Source organism: Punica granatum, chromosome 4 (assembly GCF_007655135.1).
Source record: "Punica granatum isolate Tunisia-2019 chromosome 4, ASM765513v2, whole genome shotgun sequence".
NCBI classification, from domain to species: domain Eukaryota; kingdom Viridiplantae; phylum Streptophyta; class Magnoliopsida; order Myrtales; family Lythraceae; genus Punica; species Punica granatum.
In genome coordinates this window covers 10,376,677-10,395,642 of record NC_045130.1, presented here as the reverse complement: position 1 = coordinate 10,395,642, position 18,966 = coordinate 10,376,677, and the positions used below count along the sequence as shown (strand labels likewise).

General features: G+C 37.2%; 2 protein-coding genes across 3 annotated transcripts; one reads left to right on the top strand and one right to left on the bottom strand.

Annotated features, from left to right (window-relative positions):
• Positions 1 to 28: 28 nt before the first annotated feature.
• On the bottom strand, positions 29 to 6,176 carry LOC116203566. 2 transcript variants are annotated; one of them, XM_031535337.1, is made up of 10 exons: positions 5,895 to 6,176; positions 5,128 to 5,194; positions 4,715 to 4,968; positions 3,763 to 4,360; positions 2,970 to 3,626; positions 1,915 to 2,361; positions 1,247 to 1,441; positions 843 to 899; positions 368 to 430; positions 29 to 285 (listed from the first exon to the last, which is right to left on the bottom strand). In XM_031535337.1, exons 1-10 carry the CDS (start codon positions 5,933 to 5,935, stop codon positions 202 to 204), a joined length of 2,463 nt encoding a protein of 820 aa, XP_031391197.1. In that variant the 5' UTR covers positions 5,936 to 6,176; the 3' UTR covers positions 29 to 201. The 2 variants fall into 2 exon arrangements, with proteins under 2 accessions (XP_031391197.1, XP_031391198.1); XM_031535338.1 differs by lacking the exon at positions 5,895 to 6,176 and adding an exon at positions 5,406 to 5,689 and having other exon boundaries at positions 202 to 285.
• Positions 6,177 to 13,677: 7,501 nt separating this feature from the next.
• LOC116202298 lies at positions 13,678 to 16,380 on the top strand. The gene is made up of 3 exons (XM_031533812.1): positions 13,678 to 14,203; positions 14,519 to 14,848; positions 15,394 to 16,380. The coding sequence occupies exons 1-3, from the start codon at positions 13,763 to 13,765 to the stop codon at positions 15,913 to 15,915; spliced, it is 1,293 nt and encodes a 430-aa protein (XP_031389672.1). The 5' UTR covers positions 13,678 to 13,762; the 3' UTR covers positions 15,916 to 16,380.
• Positions 16,381 to 18,966: the final 2,586 nt, after the last annotated feature.

Below are 18,966 nucleotides of genomic sequence, written 5' to 3'. Positions count from 1 at the left end.
CAGAAGTTTCGTTCACTGGACCAATGAATTTAATGATCGAATGCTCAAGGCAGAATGTGATAAGAACAAAGATGAGGAAGGTTATACTTTGCTTGACAATTAACATATACAGTACAACATTCATCCCAAAATAAAGGAACATAAGCAATACATATTGAACAATAGAGGGAGGAAAACACACAAACATGGTATAGCTACATTTCAACCTCCCATGCTATTTGATGGGGGAACGCTTTGCCTGCAGGCATACTCACTCGCATGTCCGCTCGACGCCAGCAAATTCACCTAGAAAACATAACTTTCAGTTAATGAGATCTCAAACTAAGCGGATGTTAGTGAAACTCGTAATGAGAACATGGGTCCGTACCTTGAAAATCTCAGATCTCGAGTTGGGACGCATGTAAGCGGCCAAAATGCTCATGTTGAACTCCTGAAAAGAAATGTCGGTAAGCGAGGTAGAAGTGGATGCAGCATAATATTTTGTTTTTTGATGCACATTGGGTGTTACAATATTAAGCAGTCGCATCCGACATGGACTGGCAGAGAGCAATTTCAAGGACAAGATGCCAATCCCTCACTGGAATAACCTGAGTGTGCAGTGGTAAAACACCGACATCTCATGTAATCTGACTTTAAAATATCCGAAACCAATCTTTCCACCAATAATATGCGCAAAGATTCGGGTTGTTTCAATGGACGAGTGAACAGATTTCCGGTAGTTTCTATGAGGATGATCAGTCAGCTAATAGAATCAACTTGAAATGAAGCCTATTCCATCAGCCTAGTTGCATGCAATTTAACAAAACAGCCAAGAGACCATAACAAATGCTGCAACAACTTACCCTGAAAGGATCACCCCTTAATGATTGCACGAACATCGAAGTCCCCAAGCCTCTTCCCTGCAGAAACAGAGATACAAAGGGAAGAATAAAGACCTAGTTAACTGACATTCTAACACATTTCTTTGACCAGTACAGGGCAATGTCATCCACTGAATGCTGTGAAACTCAACACGACAGAATATCCCCATCAGAAGTATAAACCGAACCTAGGCAAGTATTTCTCATCTATCCCTCTCCCAAAACACATAATCAGAAGTTGCCAAACAGTTACTTATAGTTCACAGCATTTTAAATGATGCACCAAGAAGTGGTTGAAGAAACACAGCTCCTACTACATGAACAGACAAATTTTGAAAGGGATTGAAAGACTTTTATGATCGGCCCAAACAAATACTTCTGTATACCTCCAAAGAAACATCCATAAGACGCCTTCCAGTTTGAGCACAACAAACACGGACCACATGCTGATCACAGCTTCCGCTTACAATGTAATCTCTGCCATTCAAGTAGTATGAACGCGTGTAGTTCTGAGAGCTTCCAGTGGGAGCGATCCCAAAATCTAAATGGATCCTTCCATCGGCAGCAAGAAGTTGTTTGACCTATTAGTAACAATATCACCTTAGCTTTGAGTGAATAGGGATACACCTTCTATTATATGAAAAATAGATTAAACTAAAAAACAGGCCCATAGGTTCTAGAAGTCCTGGCATTTCATTGTTTTCTCCGCCACATAATGATTTTTCTCAACTATCAATACGGAATCATTTTTTTTCACCATTTGAAGAAGTGTCTGTTCATGTCACAATCATAATCATCTATAAACATATCAAACAAAAATAGAGTTGAAATCTCAGGGGAGAGAGGCAGAGCCATTACAAGCTATATGTAATTCACAAGTTCGCAATTTTCTTCACAAGTTGTTATCCATTTACATAGAATGATTAATTTTTTCTTGAATATATTTTGTACATTTCTGACGCTGACAATTGATTTAATGCAGTACTAATATTACTTAAAAAAGACAAGAGAAAACAATAATTCTGTTGCAAACTTTGACTCAACGATGAATTACCTCATTGTCCACGGCTGAAGTCAGAAGATAGTGATCATCAGGAGAAAAGCAGACCATAACATTCCCTTTCGAGCTTGAAGCTGTATAGCATGGCCTTATAGGTTTCTGCCTCAGATCCCAAAGCTTCACATCCCGATCAAACGAAGAAGTAGCAAAGATAGAAGGGGAATGATTTGAGAACTTGACCACATTTATGTGCTCCTGGTGCATGTCTGTGAAGACTTCGAGGCGTCTCCCACTGCCTATGTCATACAGGGCAACATTTCTCGAGTACCCACTAGCAACAAATAGTTCGTCCGTGGAGTTCACATGAACAGAAGTTAACTGCTCAAAGTCGTCAAAGGTAATGGGAGAAGGAGTCGCCCTGAGATGGGTCCTAGTGGCTACTGGTGGTATACTCTGGATGTCATAAAGCCTCAATGAACCGTTATCCGAACCAGCTATGAGCTGACATTACAGCAAAGTGAAGAAGGAATAGAGTTAGTTAGCAATATCCATGCATCGGTAAAACAACATCGATGTCTTAGTTCAGTCGGATGCTCTAATACACTCATAAATTAGGCGAAAAAGGAAAAATAAAGCAAAAAAAGAGAAAAGCAAAGTTGTCTTAAAGAAAAGTCAGATATCATCTCAGTTGACAGTAGAAGTTGTAGGTCTTGAGTTTTTTCAGATATACTTTTTTCCCACTCTGGCATAAAATTCTGTACTATGTGAAATCTACAAAATTTTACTGCATTTCCAGATTTTATAAGGCAAAAAGATAAGGCACGTTCTGATTAAGGAACCAGAATATCAGAATCAAATCCATCAAATTGACATTTAAATTTACCCTTTGAGAAATCGCTACAAAACCTGCCTAATCAATCACTAAAATCACCGATGTCTATCATCAAAATTCTCTCAATTTTCCAAACCTTTCGAGATGGAATTTACTCAACTGTGAAAATTATGTGTGTGCATGTATGTCTATGTGCATGGGAAATAAAACAACTTAACTTCTGAAGTTGCGCATCAGAGCAGAAGTGATTCTATTTCTCCGTGCTCTGTTTACATACCTTATAGGGGTGCTTCTTTAGCCAAGAGAGTCCCAACACACTACTCATCTCTCCAAGAGACGGAATTTGACTAACAATCTTTCCACTCTCATGGTTGACAACTACGACTACTCCATCCAAGGTACCAAACACCATAAGGCTAGGGTTTGACGGATGGTACTCGAATTGCCTCGGGCGGAAGCTCAAATTTTCAAGCCCTAGAGAACAGTCTGTACACGACAGTGGCTGCAGAGAAGGCCAACAAGATGACCCCACCTTAGCAGCACAGAGAGACCTCATATAGTGATGTTGAGAGCTTCCTGATGAACACATTGTCTTGTTGTTGTGATTGGTTACTCGACTATGACTTGATTTAATTTCACGGTTCCATAAGATGCTGACAATGCTCTCTTTAGCTTTTCTTCTATAGGGAAGGTACTCAAAGTGCTGCGCGAAAATCCTGGCAGCCCATTCCTTATCGATCTTTCTGATGGGCAAGTTGTCTAAAACTTTCAGGTTGGGTAATGAAGCTATCATAAATGCTCGATAATGCTTCTCGAAACATATCGGTGAAGCATAGCAGGAGATGTACTTTGATGCGCTATTCGATTGAGAAGTCGGGCTTGAAAAACCTGGTAAGTCTTCTTCATTCGGACACTGCGATGTTCCAAAGTTAACCTGCAAAAGATTACAGGGGCAAGAACCTGAGATTGACTATATTCCTTTGACCTGATTACTAGAGTATGGAACATCACAAGAAACAGCACTTGGGACCACCATTATGTTTCATAAGATGGCCACTACTTTCAATTACCTCATATTGCATGTGGGCTCTTCCGCTCCTCCAGGAAAAAACATCAGAGAGCGGTTCCCGGAGACCATTGTCTTGCCTTAGACTAGAAAAATCAAGTTCACTGTCATCAGATTCCTCATTTGCGCTTTGCATTTCTTGGTCGATGACGAGATTATCAAGCGAAAATAAGTTCCTCAAAAATTCTGACGTGCTCGAGTTCTCATCCATTTCCTGCTCAATGTCGATGGGTGATGCCTCAGAGTAACCATCGAGATTCGGTAGGCTGAGATGAGAATGAGATCTATCATCCCTTTTGCGGACAAAGGACTCAGCATCATCAGAAAACAGCCATTTTTGAAACCTCAGTACTGTCAGAGAAGGGATTTTAGAAAGAGCGGCTACCGTTGTAAAGAGATTTGAAACTCTTGTCTCACACATTGAGAGGAATCTCAAGTTAGGCATGCAAGAAAAACAATCTTCCCTGAAGCTAGTGAGCGAACTGCTGTAGTCCAAGTTCAGCGTATGCAACCGCTCGAACTGACCCATCATATTGAGCTTTCGAAATGGGGAAGACCTCAAGTTCAAAACTTCACATCCCAAGCCTCTATGAGAAAGATCCCTACAATTCCAAATTAAATAGTAACACATCATCTTATAGGAAAGTGGAGAGAAATGGTCCATCCATATATAAAGGCACAATAAAATTACGAGCTTAGCATGAGTAAGGCCCAGCATGTGAAAATTGAGTAAACGAGAGACATAAAGAAGGGCTCTTAGAAACTCAAACCAAAACTTTGATACCGTGTCAAATTTGAATTAACTACTTTTATCTGATTAAAAGCTAGAGAGGCCATTAATCAGCTGGAATTAGTCAAGTTGAATTTTCACAATCATTTTCTTTTCCTTTTTTAGATTTTACAAACCACACAAGATATTTATTTGCATGAACATGAAAGGTTCTTAAGCAAGATACCGTAGAAAGATCCTCCCAAAAGAGAAATCATCGATATCAACATTCCGAAGCTTTTTATTTACTGCACGCATCAGAGACAAGGCATACTCTCCACTCAACATGCAAGATGATTCATTACGTATGTCGACGGACTCGATAAGTGACTCATCCACATCCATCAATACATTGAGAAGCGGCAGGAAATCAATATCCTTGAATTGATCCAATACTATCTCAAGATTGCATGTCCCATTGTGAGCTCTCTTAGCATCAGCCTGGAAACGGAGGAAGAAAGAAGCAATTCAATCAACCACCCAATATTATAGGTCAATGAAAGCAAACACGTCTCAAAGAACAATGAGATGAGAACTGAATCTCCAAGAGAAAGTGTGAAGCAACTAATCCTCAACATTTGTTTATTAAGTTAAACATACCTTGAATAAACCAGAAATAACCGCACTATTAGGTGGGACACCATGCCTTCTGCAGTAATCAATGTACCTGTATCGAGAAAGAGTAACGACCATGTAAAAATTGATGCAACTATTTAGAAGCAAGACAAGAGCTGACCATATTAGCAGTTCCACTAGTACCAAATTGATAACTCCCCGGCCACATGTCCCTGAACTACTTAGTACTTGTGCCTCATCAAAATCTGAAACATCTAACGGCTTAGTATATAGACAAACTCAACTCAGGTTCTCATGCTTACTCGTGCCATTATCGATCATAAACATTCCCTCAGCCACCACCTTTCCAGCACCTCGAGATGTGCTTTCCGGGTTTCACGGAACAGACCCATCTGCAAGTACTGAATTCCCTCGTTCCCTAACCTTTTTTTCAATGAAATTAAGTCCCTTTTTATCACAAGATTTGCAGTAAATGAGATCATATTCCCCTCTACACCCACCACATGGATACGATCTCAACCGGGCAAGAATAACATCTGGGTGATCCTAATTTGAGTTGCTTAAGAGAAAGGAACTTCCTCTTCCACATTACACTACTAAAGCTAACATGAGCAGAACTTCACAGGACAGAAACACGGGAAAAGATAATACAAGAGCTGTCAACTCAACTCACTTTTACAAAGAAAAACAACTGGATTGGGGATGTCATGTCACAAAAAGAAAACACGGCATCGATTGAACAGACAGACCCAGAAGAAAAATACGGAAATTTGAGATGAGGAAGAGCCCACCTTTTTTCTAGAGCTGGGATGTCGAATCTTTCTTTAGCCATGGCGATTAGACGCCAGGAACTGTCGAATACAGGCCTCCTGAATAATTTACAAACAGCTCCAGAAGACAGAAGAAACTGACTTTAATAAATAAGACAGCAGCTCAAATCGAAGGAAACGATTTTGCTTCGAGCAAATGAACTGATTAGAGGCGATGTCGGGATTTTCCTCTTCCCCGGTTCTGTCGAGTCTTAGAGTGCCTTCTTTTTTTTTTTTTCTCTCTCTCTTTTTTCTTGTGTCTGTGATCCTTTTTTTTTCTTGGTAATTATTATATCGCCATCATTTTTTCTATAAAAAAAAATCATGCGGATACAAATAATGCGGATAATATTTATTTATTTATTTATTTTATTATTTCTTCTTGTATAAGGTCGCCGTTCACCAAACCCCCGCGGTCTATATGAATAATCTAAAAGAGTCCTCACCAACCAAAAACGGAAGAAGCATGAAAGGGACGCTTTAAAAGGTGTGATTATTAAATTAATCCTTTTTTGTTCCGAGGGTGCGCCACCACTTCGTATTCGAAATTCAATGGATTACGTATAATCCAATATCGGATTGAGTCAGTCCGTTAAGAAATAAAATTCTCTCATGGTACATTTTCTCGATTCACAAAATTCGAATCCGAAATTTTTAAAAGAAATGAACGCCGAATTATTTAAATAATCATAGATAAATGGAACTAGAGGAAAAAAAAGAGAAAATAAAAGAGAGAAGAAATGAATTATTTTTAAAATCGCATGTAATTCTCTTCTTCCTTTTTTTAGGGGAAAAACCGTATATAATTCTTTTCCTTTTATATAGAAACAAAATTTAAGAAATTATCAATAATACTCATCTGCTCATTTTTTTAGATCTTATTCAACGTTAATCTGAAGATGTTCGGGATATTTGGTTTCATTTCATGATTTCTTGAGTGGAAATGAATAAAAGGGGATTTTTCAAGCCAAAAAAAAAAAGATCAAAAGATGACTTATTGAAAATGTTCATTGTAGTCAATAGGAGCCATTTTCTTTTTTCCATTTTGGGAATGTTTCGAGATCGCGGACACTGGACAATAAATTTCATACCTTTTTGTTGTTTCAATTTGGATTTTTGGAGAATTCCCGAACGGTATACTCCTTCATTCTTTCTTTTTTATGAATATGTATTTCTTCATTCCGTTTACGAAATTTCAACTTCACTTTTGCTTTTAAGATTAGTGATAAAAAAAAAAGTACTTGAATAAAATAAGATAATTGTGTGAAAGTAGTGAGGAAAAAAAAAAGACTGGATGAAAAAGAAAATGAAAAGGGCACAATTTTTTTAAAGGGCAAATAGGGCAGAAGGCCCATTAGGGCCCATTAGGATGGGCCTAAAATCCATGATTGTTAGATTTTCTGAAAGCACATGGGGCTGCAAACGGGCGGCGTTGTCCTTGTTCGGACCGTCTTATTGGGCCGGAAGAGATTTTGATTTCTCTCAATTCTGCTTGGTTGGTCCTTCAGCTTCGAAGGTACTTTATATTTTTGGTTTTGGATCAGAAGAGGAATTTCACTGAAATCAAAAAGTAAAAGACGTTATTTATGATGGTCAAATCCTTGACATGGAAAATCAAAGCAGGGGGGAGTTTCCCTTGATGCTTAGTGATTAGAATTTGATTTCGCGAGTGTGTCGAAACCAACTATACTTACGTTGCAGTTGAATTCGGAACTTCTTAGTTCTTGGTTGTAGAGTGAATGCCAACATCATTATACCAAATCCCTTTGTTCACTTTATATATTATTGATAATACGATTATTCATAACACTGCAAACTATAGCAGTTATATCTTTTTTTATTATGACACATATTTTGTATAATAAAGTTAGTGAGAAAAATCGCCTTGTATCATGTGTAAGTGCACAAGCTCTACAACCAGTATAATATTTAATTTTTTTTTCAGTTATAGGGGAGGATCATGGGTATAGTACAATGAAATATAAATCATAATAGCTAATAAAATGGCACAGGTAGCCCCACTGAGTTTCGAACATATAATTCCTTGGTTATCAGGCAAAATCGTACTATACTATACTGCATACTCTTTTGATAGATGATTTATTTTTATAGAGATAAAATGTATGATTCATTATTGTAATTCGAGAATATCGAGTGTTTCGGACGTAAAGACTTTCCCAATCATGGCCGTAAAATCTTAACTTGGGAAATTGATTACATGGATTCCGTTTTAAACGTCCAAGTCCAAACAACGTAAAAATAATTCGCAATCTTTTTTCAGGAAAGATCCGAAGATTACGGCGAGCCAAAAGGCTCTAAGAAACGCCAATTTATATGTGATGCATGCCTTCCTTTTTAGAACACAAAGATATCCATTTCATGTCCCACAAACAATAAGAGATCGGTGGCCGAGACTTAATGGCCGCAGGCTCTGTACGAATGAATGATCATATGATAACATTTAACGAAACTACGTCGATCAAAGATCATAAAACAAATCCACGATATGAGAGTTTTACCCCTTAATGGGCCAACTCAGCTCAACTGAATTAGTCGGGATCCAATTGAGTTTTCGGTTATCAGGATTCACGTAGAAAAAGATTATAAAGTAAGCTCTTTTTTATTTCTTTTTCTTTTCCGTTGGGATGTTGACAGTCTCCTGCAGAGTCATTATCTGAATCAATGCCCTAATTGCAATTTCGGGAGGAAGAGTCCCTTTGAGAAATCCTTCTATTTTGTTGCACCAATTATATAGCCAGCATTAGCTGGCTGGGCTGTTTATAAACTGGCAACCATATTATACATAATTGGTTTTGGACCGTATCATCTCCTAATTAGGGCGGATTCTGATTTTGGATGATTTGATATGATATTTTTCTAGTTTAGGCATGATTCACTTTAACATCATGCACTCACAGTAACATTGGTACAAATTCTGTATGTCTGATTAGGTGTGATCTCTGGGTCTCTTGTTTTTGTGCATCCTTTTGGTTTTATGCACGGTGCTTTCTTTACTCGGGCTACGTTGATCGACCCGCGGAGGGTGTCAGTTTGTTTAATTTTGTTGATTGAGTTTAGTGAGATTTGAAACATCGAGGGGCGAATTTTCATTTACGGGGTAGTTCACGGAAGCACATCGCGCCCGGCAAAGGGTGCATACTTCTAGTGGCTGAAGAGGCATGCTGCAGTTGAATTCTGGATACAATCCCACGATCTGTGAAAAACGGATGCATGAGAAAATATCTACACAAAAATTACAAAAGCATGATATATGATAATGTATCTTGGTGACATGACATATGATATTGTTTTTTTTTTAATACAAAGAAAATTCAAAACCTAATATAATGAAAAAGAAATCTTCAATAATTAATAAAGGAGCACTAATAGTTTCATTTGATATCGAACCCACGACTTATAAGTTAACATGGGAGAGCGTACGTAATTACGCTACACTCTCTTTAATAATTAACAACCAATTAATAATTAATAATTTATTTGTGGATAGAGGAAAAGCGAGTATGCTCTCTTACGGGATGCAACATTCTTCTTCGTTCTGTAGGTTCACTGCTACATTAACAAGAATAACCTTTTAATAAGTTCACAATTGCTCTAAAATCTACTCATGGATTTGCCTTCTTAAATGAATTCCATGCCCCAAACCTTAAACGTTAATCTTTTGAAGAAATGGAATTCGATTATACGTAGGATAAATAGGTGAGTCGAGATCCACATGCTTCAACATACCCTTTTTTTTGGAATGCTTGTTCACATGGTAAAGCACGCCACCGAGGAACATGAGCGATCACGAGAATTTCCACGCCCAAAAAACTAAGTAATTAACGTACATTCTGGTTTAAACAAATTGAGTCAATCACAAGTTATATATGTTTGTAGCCACACCATGCATTCACGCTAAGTTCATGCAAGGAAAAAAGTTAATCCTTAGACTAGGATTCTTTTGATCAAGGCACCACAAAATCATGTATCGCTTCATAAACGTTAATTAATAAATCATTGCCAGATGATAGTCAGAAAACAATAATGTTTGAAGGGGTTGCCTATGCTTGGCAATTATATAATTAGCCTTTGGCCTTGCAAGGTTATGTGGTCATTTATAGGAACTATCAATGAATTTTTCAGCTAAAAAATTCACGATGAGAGAGTTTTACCCACTCAGTAGGCCGTCCCGGCTTGATTGAATTAATCGAGACTCAATTGGACTTCCGGATACCATGATTCACATAAAAAAAAACAGAGTAATTATAAATTTATATATCATGAAATTTCCTTATGGTTCCATGAATGTACAAAGATATATATATTTTTTTTGGTGAAATATATGATGTATTTAACATATTATTAATACATGTATACATCTTGCTATTGGAAAGAAACTAAAAATATCATCACCGACAATGATTGATCAAGTGATTCGACACCTATTCCCCTTAAATAAAATGTCCGGTTCGAGTATTGTAAATGCAGAAAATCCTTAATTATGATAGTTTTATCTAATGTGGGCCGACCCCGACTCGATCTCCCGTTGGGCTACCGGATACCAAATTAAACACCAAATAAACCATCCCGTACAGCATGAAATTGCCAATATCCGTTTCACTTATATCTATTGTGGAGATTTGTAATCGTAACATTTTTTCTCTTTTTGCAACAGTTTGACCCCAATTTGCCATCTTCGAGAATTAACTTTATTCGGTTCCTACTGATCCCCTAATCCATCGTGCACGTCCCCATTAATAGTCGTGAAATAAATGAGGAGTAGAGCGAACAAAACATCGGTAGATTTTCTTCGAAATTCTTAGTCTCTTCTCATGATTATATGATGAAAAAGAGAACATACACTAAATTATTTATTTAAATGGTTTACTGGAATTTTATCAATGCTTTCTCGCATCATGCTGTGAGAGAGAATTATTGGAAAATGTTATCAGATTTTCTTCCAAACAAAATTTACTTAAAGGTGCAGAGAGAGAAATGCTACTTGTTAATTAATTAAATCAGTGAAAAAGGATTCTAATTATTTAAGGAATAATTGAAGAACTAACAAAGTGTTGTTAAGTGGTAAGCAACTCCAATTTCCGTAAGGAGGAGAACACAAACTTGAGTCCCGAAAGTGCATTTTTTGGGAGGGAAATAACATTTACGACTCGATCTCCTAGAATTGCGATAGTAATGTCTCTCGCAATTTTAGCAAAGAAAAAGAATAATAAAAGACTCCACTAAAATAGCTCATCAATTCTCTTGGAAATTTAGGAGGCATCAGTTACTAAATAATGGATGAATATATATATATATATATAGTTGTATCCCCGTAATAAATAGAACTAGAAAAGTAATTTTATATTTAGTATACGGTCATAAATAAAAATGTCTAAATAAATAATTATAAATGTATATACAATTAGTATTAAATTAGTAAATGCATATAAACTATTAAAAGAATGTAATCTCAAAATTTATTTTGAAACAATACAAAAATAATATATCCATAAAAAAATTTCTAACTTAATTAGCGACTAAAAAAATTTTACTGATATGTAATAAGCAAGTTTAAATATTGAACATTTTTTAAAAAGTAAAAGATAAATCTATTTAAAAATTTTGAAAAGAAACAATTTGCAAGAAGAATTTTGTAAAAATAAATGGAATTGGAATTCATCTATTACAATTTTTAAAATTTAATATTTTCAAAAATGTAATTTTTTTCTGAATAGTATCATTTTTCCTCATTCATATTTGGTATTATAATTCATTTTTAATTATCCTTAATTTACACTAATATTTGAATGGTTTCAATTTAATGATATATATAGCTTAATAAACATTTCAATTGTGACGTCAAAATTTTTAAAAAATCAATCTAAAAATAATCACTCTGACCAATAACGCGTGCATCACACTGGTAAAAAAGCTAGTGAATGAGTATATAGGAGGGTCCCCATAGTTTAGCATCCTACTCAACACCACTTCATTGGGAGTAATTCTTAGGACCAATTGACTGAAAAATCAGTCGTACGAAAAGTTTTCGTACTTGAATAATGACATTTATAAAAGTAAGAATCAATCAATTGATCGTTTAGTACTAAATATTATTATTCTTATACAAAACATTATTTTTCAAGTACGGAAACTTTTCATACGATTGATTTTTCAGTCAACTGGTCTTAAGTGTAAACGTCCTTCATCACATAGTCTCTTCCTTATTTATGGTTATATTTTCTTTTCCCTCACTTTCATCGGTGTGCATTCTAGTATTCGAAAACCTGATAGGCTCCGACTCATTCAGTTGAGTCGGGTAAGCCCACTAAGAGATAAAACTCTCATAACGTGAATATTCTTCATTTACAAAACTCGAGCTCGATACCTTACTTAAAGGGACAAGCCGAACCTTTTGAACAAATTCACGTTTATTTTTTTTTCGCTTTTAATTGAATATAAACATAAATTGTTTTTTTTTCTTTTTGCTATATGCAAGAAATGCTAAATGCTCTTAAAAATTATGTCTGAAAATCCTCGTAATATTAAAACTAAATTAATAAGGTATTATTTAATTTTTGGAAACTTACATATAATGTCACCGTGAACGTGATTAGACGGAATTTAGTAATATTTTGTGGTAATTACAATTTCACGGCCGATCCTTTCCCCATTTACAGATTTTCAATTGATTTATTATTACTAGCAAATACCCATAATATACAAAAGTGAAAAAGAAAAAAAAAAGGGACTGCATAAGCATAACAAAAAGAAAAAAGAACAGGGTTTCAAATGGAACTAAATTCTTCCCCAACCTTCATAAGAGTTACTATTGATGTATTTCAGTTACTTCAGGAACACAAATGTCAAAGAATAATTAATTGATCTAATTAAAGTAAATTGATATCCTGAGTTCACATTTACCTTGTAATGAAAGGACTGCCATATCAAGAAGAGAACAACCTAAACTCCGTTGTCGACATTCATTGACATTGATTAATTTTTTGCTCTTAAATTCTCTGTCACATTGACTAATGTTCTTATTTAATTATTAAAATCTAGAAAATAAAAAGAAAAGAATTATGCAAAAGGTAAAATAGATCGAGGTAGTCCACTATATTGTGGCCACTTTGGTCCCCACGGACAGTCTTGTTCTAGTAAACATATAGTTAGTTTTTTAGACTCACAAATGCAAGAAATCTACCAAATCAATCAGAAATTGACTTCAAATGTTTCGCGGGCACGAATAAAGCACGGGGAGAATTCGAAAAGCTATACCACTCCCTTCCTCAATTTCTAATGAAGAAGATGAATCTTTGGCACATACATAATTTTGCCAAAAACTCTTCGGTAAGCGGGGAACGATAAACTAATGTCTAATAAATCTCCTCCAAATTCGCTCAGCGTAACCCTCTTCTTGCATGATGCATATTCAATCTCCGATTACGATTGATAGATGCATAAAAACCAAATCATATATTACATCGATATGCTTAGAAAATTTCCTATGATATATCCCTAGTGCAGTTGTAATTAGCTTTGATTAATTTGTTGTTTAATGAAAATTTATTTTTACTACTAACAAAGAGTTGATTGAGTAGTGAGCAGGGGTGCTCGTGAGTTTGAATTTTGAAAAGCGTGAGGGAGAATAATTTTTAATGTTCGATTTTATATATAAAAAAAAAAAGACTTGTTTTTACCCAAAAAAAAAAAGGTTTCTTATTTATAAATAACATATTTTTACGAGCAATTGAAGCAGCCTCCCATTACAGAAGCCGCTCCCTCTCTCTCGCTCTCTGCTGGAAACATTCCCCATTTATTTGTCGTCTTCACTTCTTCTGGGCTTGGCAAGAATGGAGAGAAGGCGGCAGCAGCAGCAGGGCTTCTTCTCGTCCCTTAAAACCGAGGTCGTCCGCGGACTCTCCCCCTCCCGCACACGCCCCGCCACCACAATGCCCGGCCCCGGCCTCCTCCGCTGCAGCAACAAGAACAAGCAGCCCCACCAGTCCACCTACCTCGACTCTCTTGCCCAGAGAACCACGGGGAGCCCCGCCCTGGGGCCTCTGTTGGAAGGCCCTGATCCCGACGATGACCCCAGCCGCCGCAGCAGCTCCGCCTCCACCCTGGGCCAGTGGGTGAAGGAGCAGTTCTCCCGGACCAGCTCAGCGTCGGCGAGCAACAAAAGGTCGTGCGATCTGCGGCTGATGCTGGGGGCCCTCGGTGCTCCTCTTGCCCCCGTTCGAGTCACCTCCTCGGACCCGCTTCCCCTCCTCAGGGTCATGGATGCTCCCATGGTCAGTCTCAGTCCGAACAGTTTTGTTTGGGACAACACGTATATAAAAATTCCACTTTCCCATGATTTTTGTAATTCTTGTATTCGATTGTCTTGGTACAACGTTGCCTTCATCATCATCATCATAACATAAACAGAGCGTAGTAAATAAAATACGTAAGCCTCTGAAATAATCGGTATGATCATCTGCTGAGTTCATGAGGTTGACCGGCCGACCCCTTCGTCGAATCTCTTCGTTGAAAAGTCCTCTGAAATTCTATGGATAGACTTACAGTAGAAATCTGATTAATCGATAGGAGAATTACGTCGTTTTCAGGAGACGTCATCGGCCCAATACATTCTACAGCAATACATAGCCGCTTCCGGCGGGCTGAAGCTCCGAAACACTGTCGCATTTGCCATGGGGAAATTGAAGATGATTACCATGGTATGCGAGAACACCGTGAGGGTGATAAAGGGGAGCTCGTCGCAAACGGGACGTTTTGTCCTGTGGCAAATGAGCCCCGACATGTGGCATGTGGAGCTCGCCCTTGGGGACAGCACCTTCCAGGCAGGCTGCAACGGGAGGCTCGTATGGAGGCACACACCATGGCTCGGGTTCCACACGGCGAAAGGACCCATTAGGCCATTGCGCCGTGCCCTCCAGGTGAAATGCTCTTAGCTTGATATCTACATTTGGGTGCTTTCTATTACCCGGAAAAAATTGTTGTGCTTTATCTCGATTTTCTAAGTTGATTTTGGTTTTTAATTGGATTCCGTTGATCACTGACAACTTGTTATCCGATTGGCTCGATAGCCTTGTAAATGTCCTAGAAGTCACATATCGAGGACCTAATTTTAAGCTTACAACTTGTAACCCAATTGGCTCAATAGCCTAATAAATGTATTAGAAGTTACACATCAGGTACATAATTTTGAGCTCAGCGTATGTTATCAAAAGGGTACTTCTCAGTAGCATAAGGTTGTCGGAGGCTTGCTTCTGTTTTGTCTAAAGATCTAAACAAATTTTTCCAGTTTTCCGTCTTCGATTCTTGAAAAAGGGGAAAGCATATTGAGTTGCACGTTACCACACCTTTTGTGGTGCAAACATAGAGAATACCCCGAAGTAAAGAGACCTGAAGTTTCATTTCTCCTTTCTATCATATAAACAAGTTTCAAAACGACTGAGGTTTCTCGCATTTTACATTTCAGGGACTTGATCCTCGAACCACTGCCAGTGTATTTGCTGATGCGAGGTGCATTGGTGAGAATAGGATCAATGGGGAGGACTGCTTTGTCCTCGAGCTCTCTGCCGACTCTCAGACTCTAAAAGCCCGGAGCGAGGGTCCTGCAGAGGTCGTAAGGCATATCCTGTTTGGCCACTTCAATCAAAAAACAGGTCTCCTCGTCCGAATAGAAGACTCCCACCTCACCCGAATGCAGTTCACTTGTGGAGAATCCATCGACTGGGAAACAACCATTGTCTCTTACCTCGAAGACTACAGGCCAGTTGAGGGCATCATGATCGCCCACTCAGGCCGCTCAGTTGCGACCCTCGTCCGGTTCGAAGAGACCGCGATGAGCCATACAAAGACGATGTTGGAGGAGAGTTGGACAATTGACGATGCTTCTTTCGATGTCCCTGGCCAGTCTGCGGACTTCTTCAACCCTGCAGCAGATTTAAAATCGGAATCCGTCGGCCAAGCTTTTGAGCTCCCACAGGTTGGCTCGTAGGGCGAAGGTTGCTGCCCTTGACAAGCTGACAAGTTGACAGGAAGGAGTTTCATGGAGGTTGTGATTCTTTTAGGCTGTGAATATCGTAGAAACATCACACAGCACAATATTATATCCTCATTCTTGAAGGGCAGTTTGCTTGAGGAGTTAGAACTGATGATGGGGGCAGTCTGCTGATTTTCTTTGCTTACAAGGTATAGGAGGCAGTAGCAGGGAAAAAGGAAGCTGCGAGCTTTTCTTTATATTTCCGTAAGATTCTTTTTATTTATTTATTTATTTTATTTAAATATTATCTTTGGGAAGACAAGATTGTGAACAGTAACATTCTATTTTGACGACATGATCGTCTGTCTTCAGAGGTTGAAATATGTAGAGAAACCAAGGTCCTTCTCGCTATCCGGTTTGTACATTAAGTGTAGAGATGTTCACTCTGATCTTTAATGCCAACGACAATTTCTCCTGCATCAATCTTCTTTTGAAGAGCATCCTAGATTTGGATAATCGTACCTAAATCATGTCGGCTCGACAGATTCTCTATTTACCATTACCCTATTTCTTAATTTCATGACTTGAAATGAAGGCCACTAAGCTGAAGAAATGAATTATCAGATATGTCCTGCAGAATACGGAACCTATGTGAAGTCTCAGTCATTTACCATACTTGGGTCTTTCAGATCCTATGGTTGTGAGCATTGCAGACTGGGCCCTGTGTGTAGATGAATGGTCAAAATTCAAGAACCGATGGTCTATCATTGGCTTTCATCCATGGAGGATGAGATAGATGCCTGCATCCGATTGGGGTAACATTAATATGGCTGCGCTGGTTGCCATTCTTGATCGTCGAATTCAATGAATGCGATGTGAAGGGGACCTCCGAACCCCATCCATGTTAAATCTGAAGCCTAATGGAATCATCTGGTGTTAATGCCCAATGAAAGATAGTCCAACCTCCTCTCTCTTTTATTTATTCTCTCTCTCTCTTTTTTTTTTATTACGATGAAGACTTATGAGACTAATAATATGAAACAAAAATTCTAATAATTAATAAAAGAGCACGGCAGTCCCACTGGGTATCGAATATAAAACATTTTGGTTACTAGGCGATAGTGTGCACCATTGTGCTATCCACTTTTTTTTTAGTCCAACCTTCTTTAGAATTCGTCTAGGAGTACAATGAGAGGTTTCATAATCATTTTTCTTATAATATAAGTATATTTAATGTTTGGTGAGAGTTTTTGAAACCACTGTTTGGATCGAAGTAGCGGTTGCAAACGTGATTTTTTTAAAGCAAGTTAACAGATGCTTATGAAATTTATTTTTTCTTATTTTATTTCAAGTATTAATAATTATTTTTTTACTTAAATTAGTTTTTTCCAAACGCTTTAACTTATTATGAAATCAACATTTATTTTTTTTATAATTTTGTTTCAGCACTTCTCCATCAACAATACTCCCAAACCATAGCTTAATATCCCGATCAGATCTCAGCTTTCCCATGGGGCCTTGCCTCGGCAAATTGTATTTCTGCGAACTCGGTGTGAATGTTCCATAATAGTCATGGCTTATATCCGACTCGCTAGAACTGTTCAGGACCTTTCGGGCAGCCTAGGAAAGTTCAGGTAGGAAACGTGCAAAATCAACACTTTCCTTTTACTTCCTAGATTGTATGATTGATCCCTTTTTTCCTGCATCCTTCCATTTTCTTGATTTATTGTTTTTTTCACAAAAAAAAAGAAAGAAAGAAAGACACGGTATACTGTATCCGGATATATATTTAACATCCAAAAGTTTTCTTTTGTTTTTTTTGTTTTCCAAATATATATTTTTTATTATAATCTGCCTAGGAGTTCCATTTACATGGTACCGTACCCACACGATGCATCAAAAACTATTTATTTTCCTATGATTTTCTTTTACTTGGAATTTTTTTGGCAAGCACTTTTTCTGTAAAAAGGCTCCTGACCTGACTCTTTTGGTCGACCGGCGACAAATTATAAGAAAATTACTTTGCGGCATGAAAAGATAACATGAAAGTGGTCTCATAGGCTACAAATAAAAGAATAATATGAGCCTATTTTGGTTCATATGCTTGTCCTAAGTTCATAAATTTGTCTTTCTGTAAACTTCTTTCCGTGTTAAAGAATCAACATTTCATGCAAAAGAGAGAAAAAAAAAAGGTATATTACATTTGTTAAGGGTAGCAAAAACGTGCATAGAGCGATTGGAAAATAATTCATTGATATTGCATATAACAATGTGCTAGTATTTGAGTTATAAAGTTGAACGCAAAAATTAGTGCACCATGCATTTTAAATTCTCAAAAGGAGAAAAATGATCGATCATCGCAAAATGTGTACCTTAATGTGAATGTTCCGTAATAGTTATGACTGGTTCAACCTGACTAGAAATTGTTGAGATCATTAAGGGCATCATGTCATATGAAGCTTCGAATAGGAAACATGCAACATCATCATTTTTCTTTTTTTTCTTTTCTTTCCTTCCTAGGTTTTATAGTTGACCACTTTTCCTTGTTCACTATGTTTAGTTTGGGAGTTATGTTTTTAAAGTTTTAATTTTAATTTTAACTATATTCACTACATAACAAAAATTCACAACGTAATTATTACTTTTTTTTTCTTTTCTTTAATTTTTTTAATCATTCAATTTAATTTTTAATAATAAATTTTCTCAATTATTCATTACTTTTTCACACTTTTTCTCATAATTCAACAATATAATCATTACAAATTAATTAAAATCAAAATTCAACTCTACTTAACTCTAAAATCAAACACACGATAAATTCTGAAGTAGAATTGCCAAAAAGCAATTTCAGCTACTCTTTAAATTTTTTTTAGTGAGATCCCGATGTATTTAATTTTCTGGCTAAGAATCTCGTTCAAGTGTTGACTTGGTCATGATCGCTAGATATTTTCAATGGAGCAACTTTAATTGTATTTGCTTTTGAGTTTCCCATCCTCCTATATTCTACCGATGATATCCCCTGAGATAGAAAATTGCGATGAAACGCAATTTCCTTTTTGGGTAAAA

Coding starts and splice junctions, on each gene's coding strand:
- LOC116203566 (XM_031535337.1), bottom strand. CDS start 5,935: ATGGCTAAAGAAAGATTCGACATCCCAGCTCTAGAAAAAAG. Junction 4,969..5,127: donor TTATTTCTGGTTTATTCAAG/GTATGTTTAACT, acceptor CTCCGTTTCCAG/GCTGATGCTAAGAGAGCTCA. Junction 3,627..3,762: donor GAGCCCACATGCAATATGAG/GTAATTGAAAGT, acceptor AATCTTTTGCAG/GTTAACTTTGGAACATCGCA.
- LOC116202298 (XM_031533812.1), top strand. CDS start 13,763: ATGGAGAGAAGGCGGCAGCAGCAGCAGGGCTTCTTCTCGTCCCTTAAA. Junction 14,204..14,518: donor GGGTCATGGATGCTCCCATG/GTCAGTCTCAGT, acceptor CGTCGTTTTCAG/GAGACGTCATCGGCCCAATA. Junction 14,849..15,393: donor CATTGCGCCGTGCCCTCCAG/GTGAAATGCTCT, acceptor TTTACATTTCAG/GGACTTGATCCTCGAACCAC.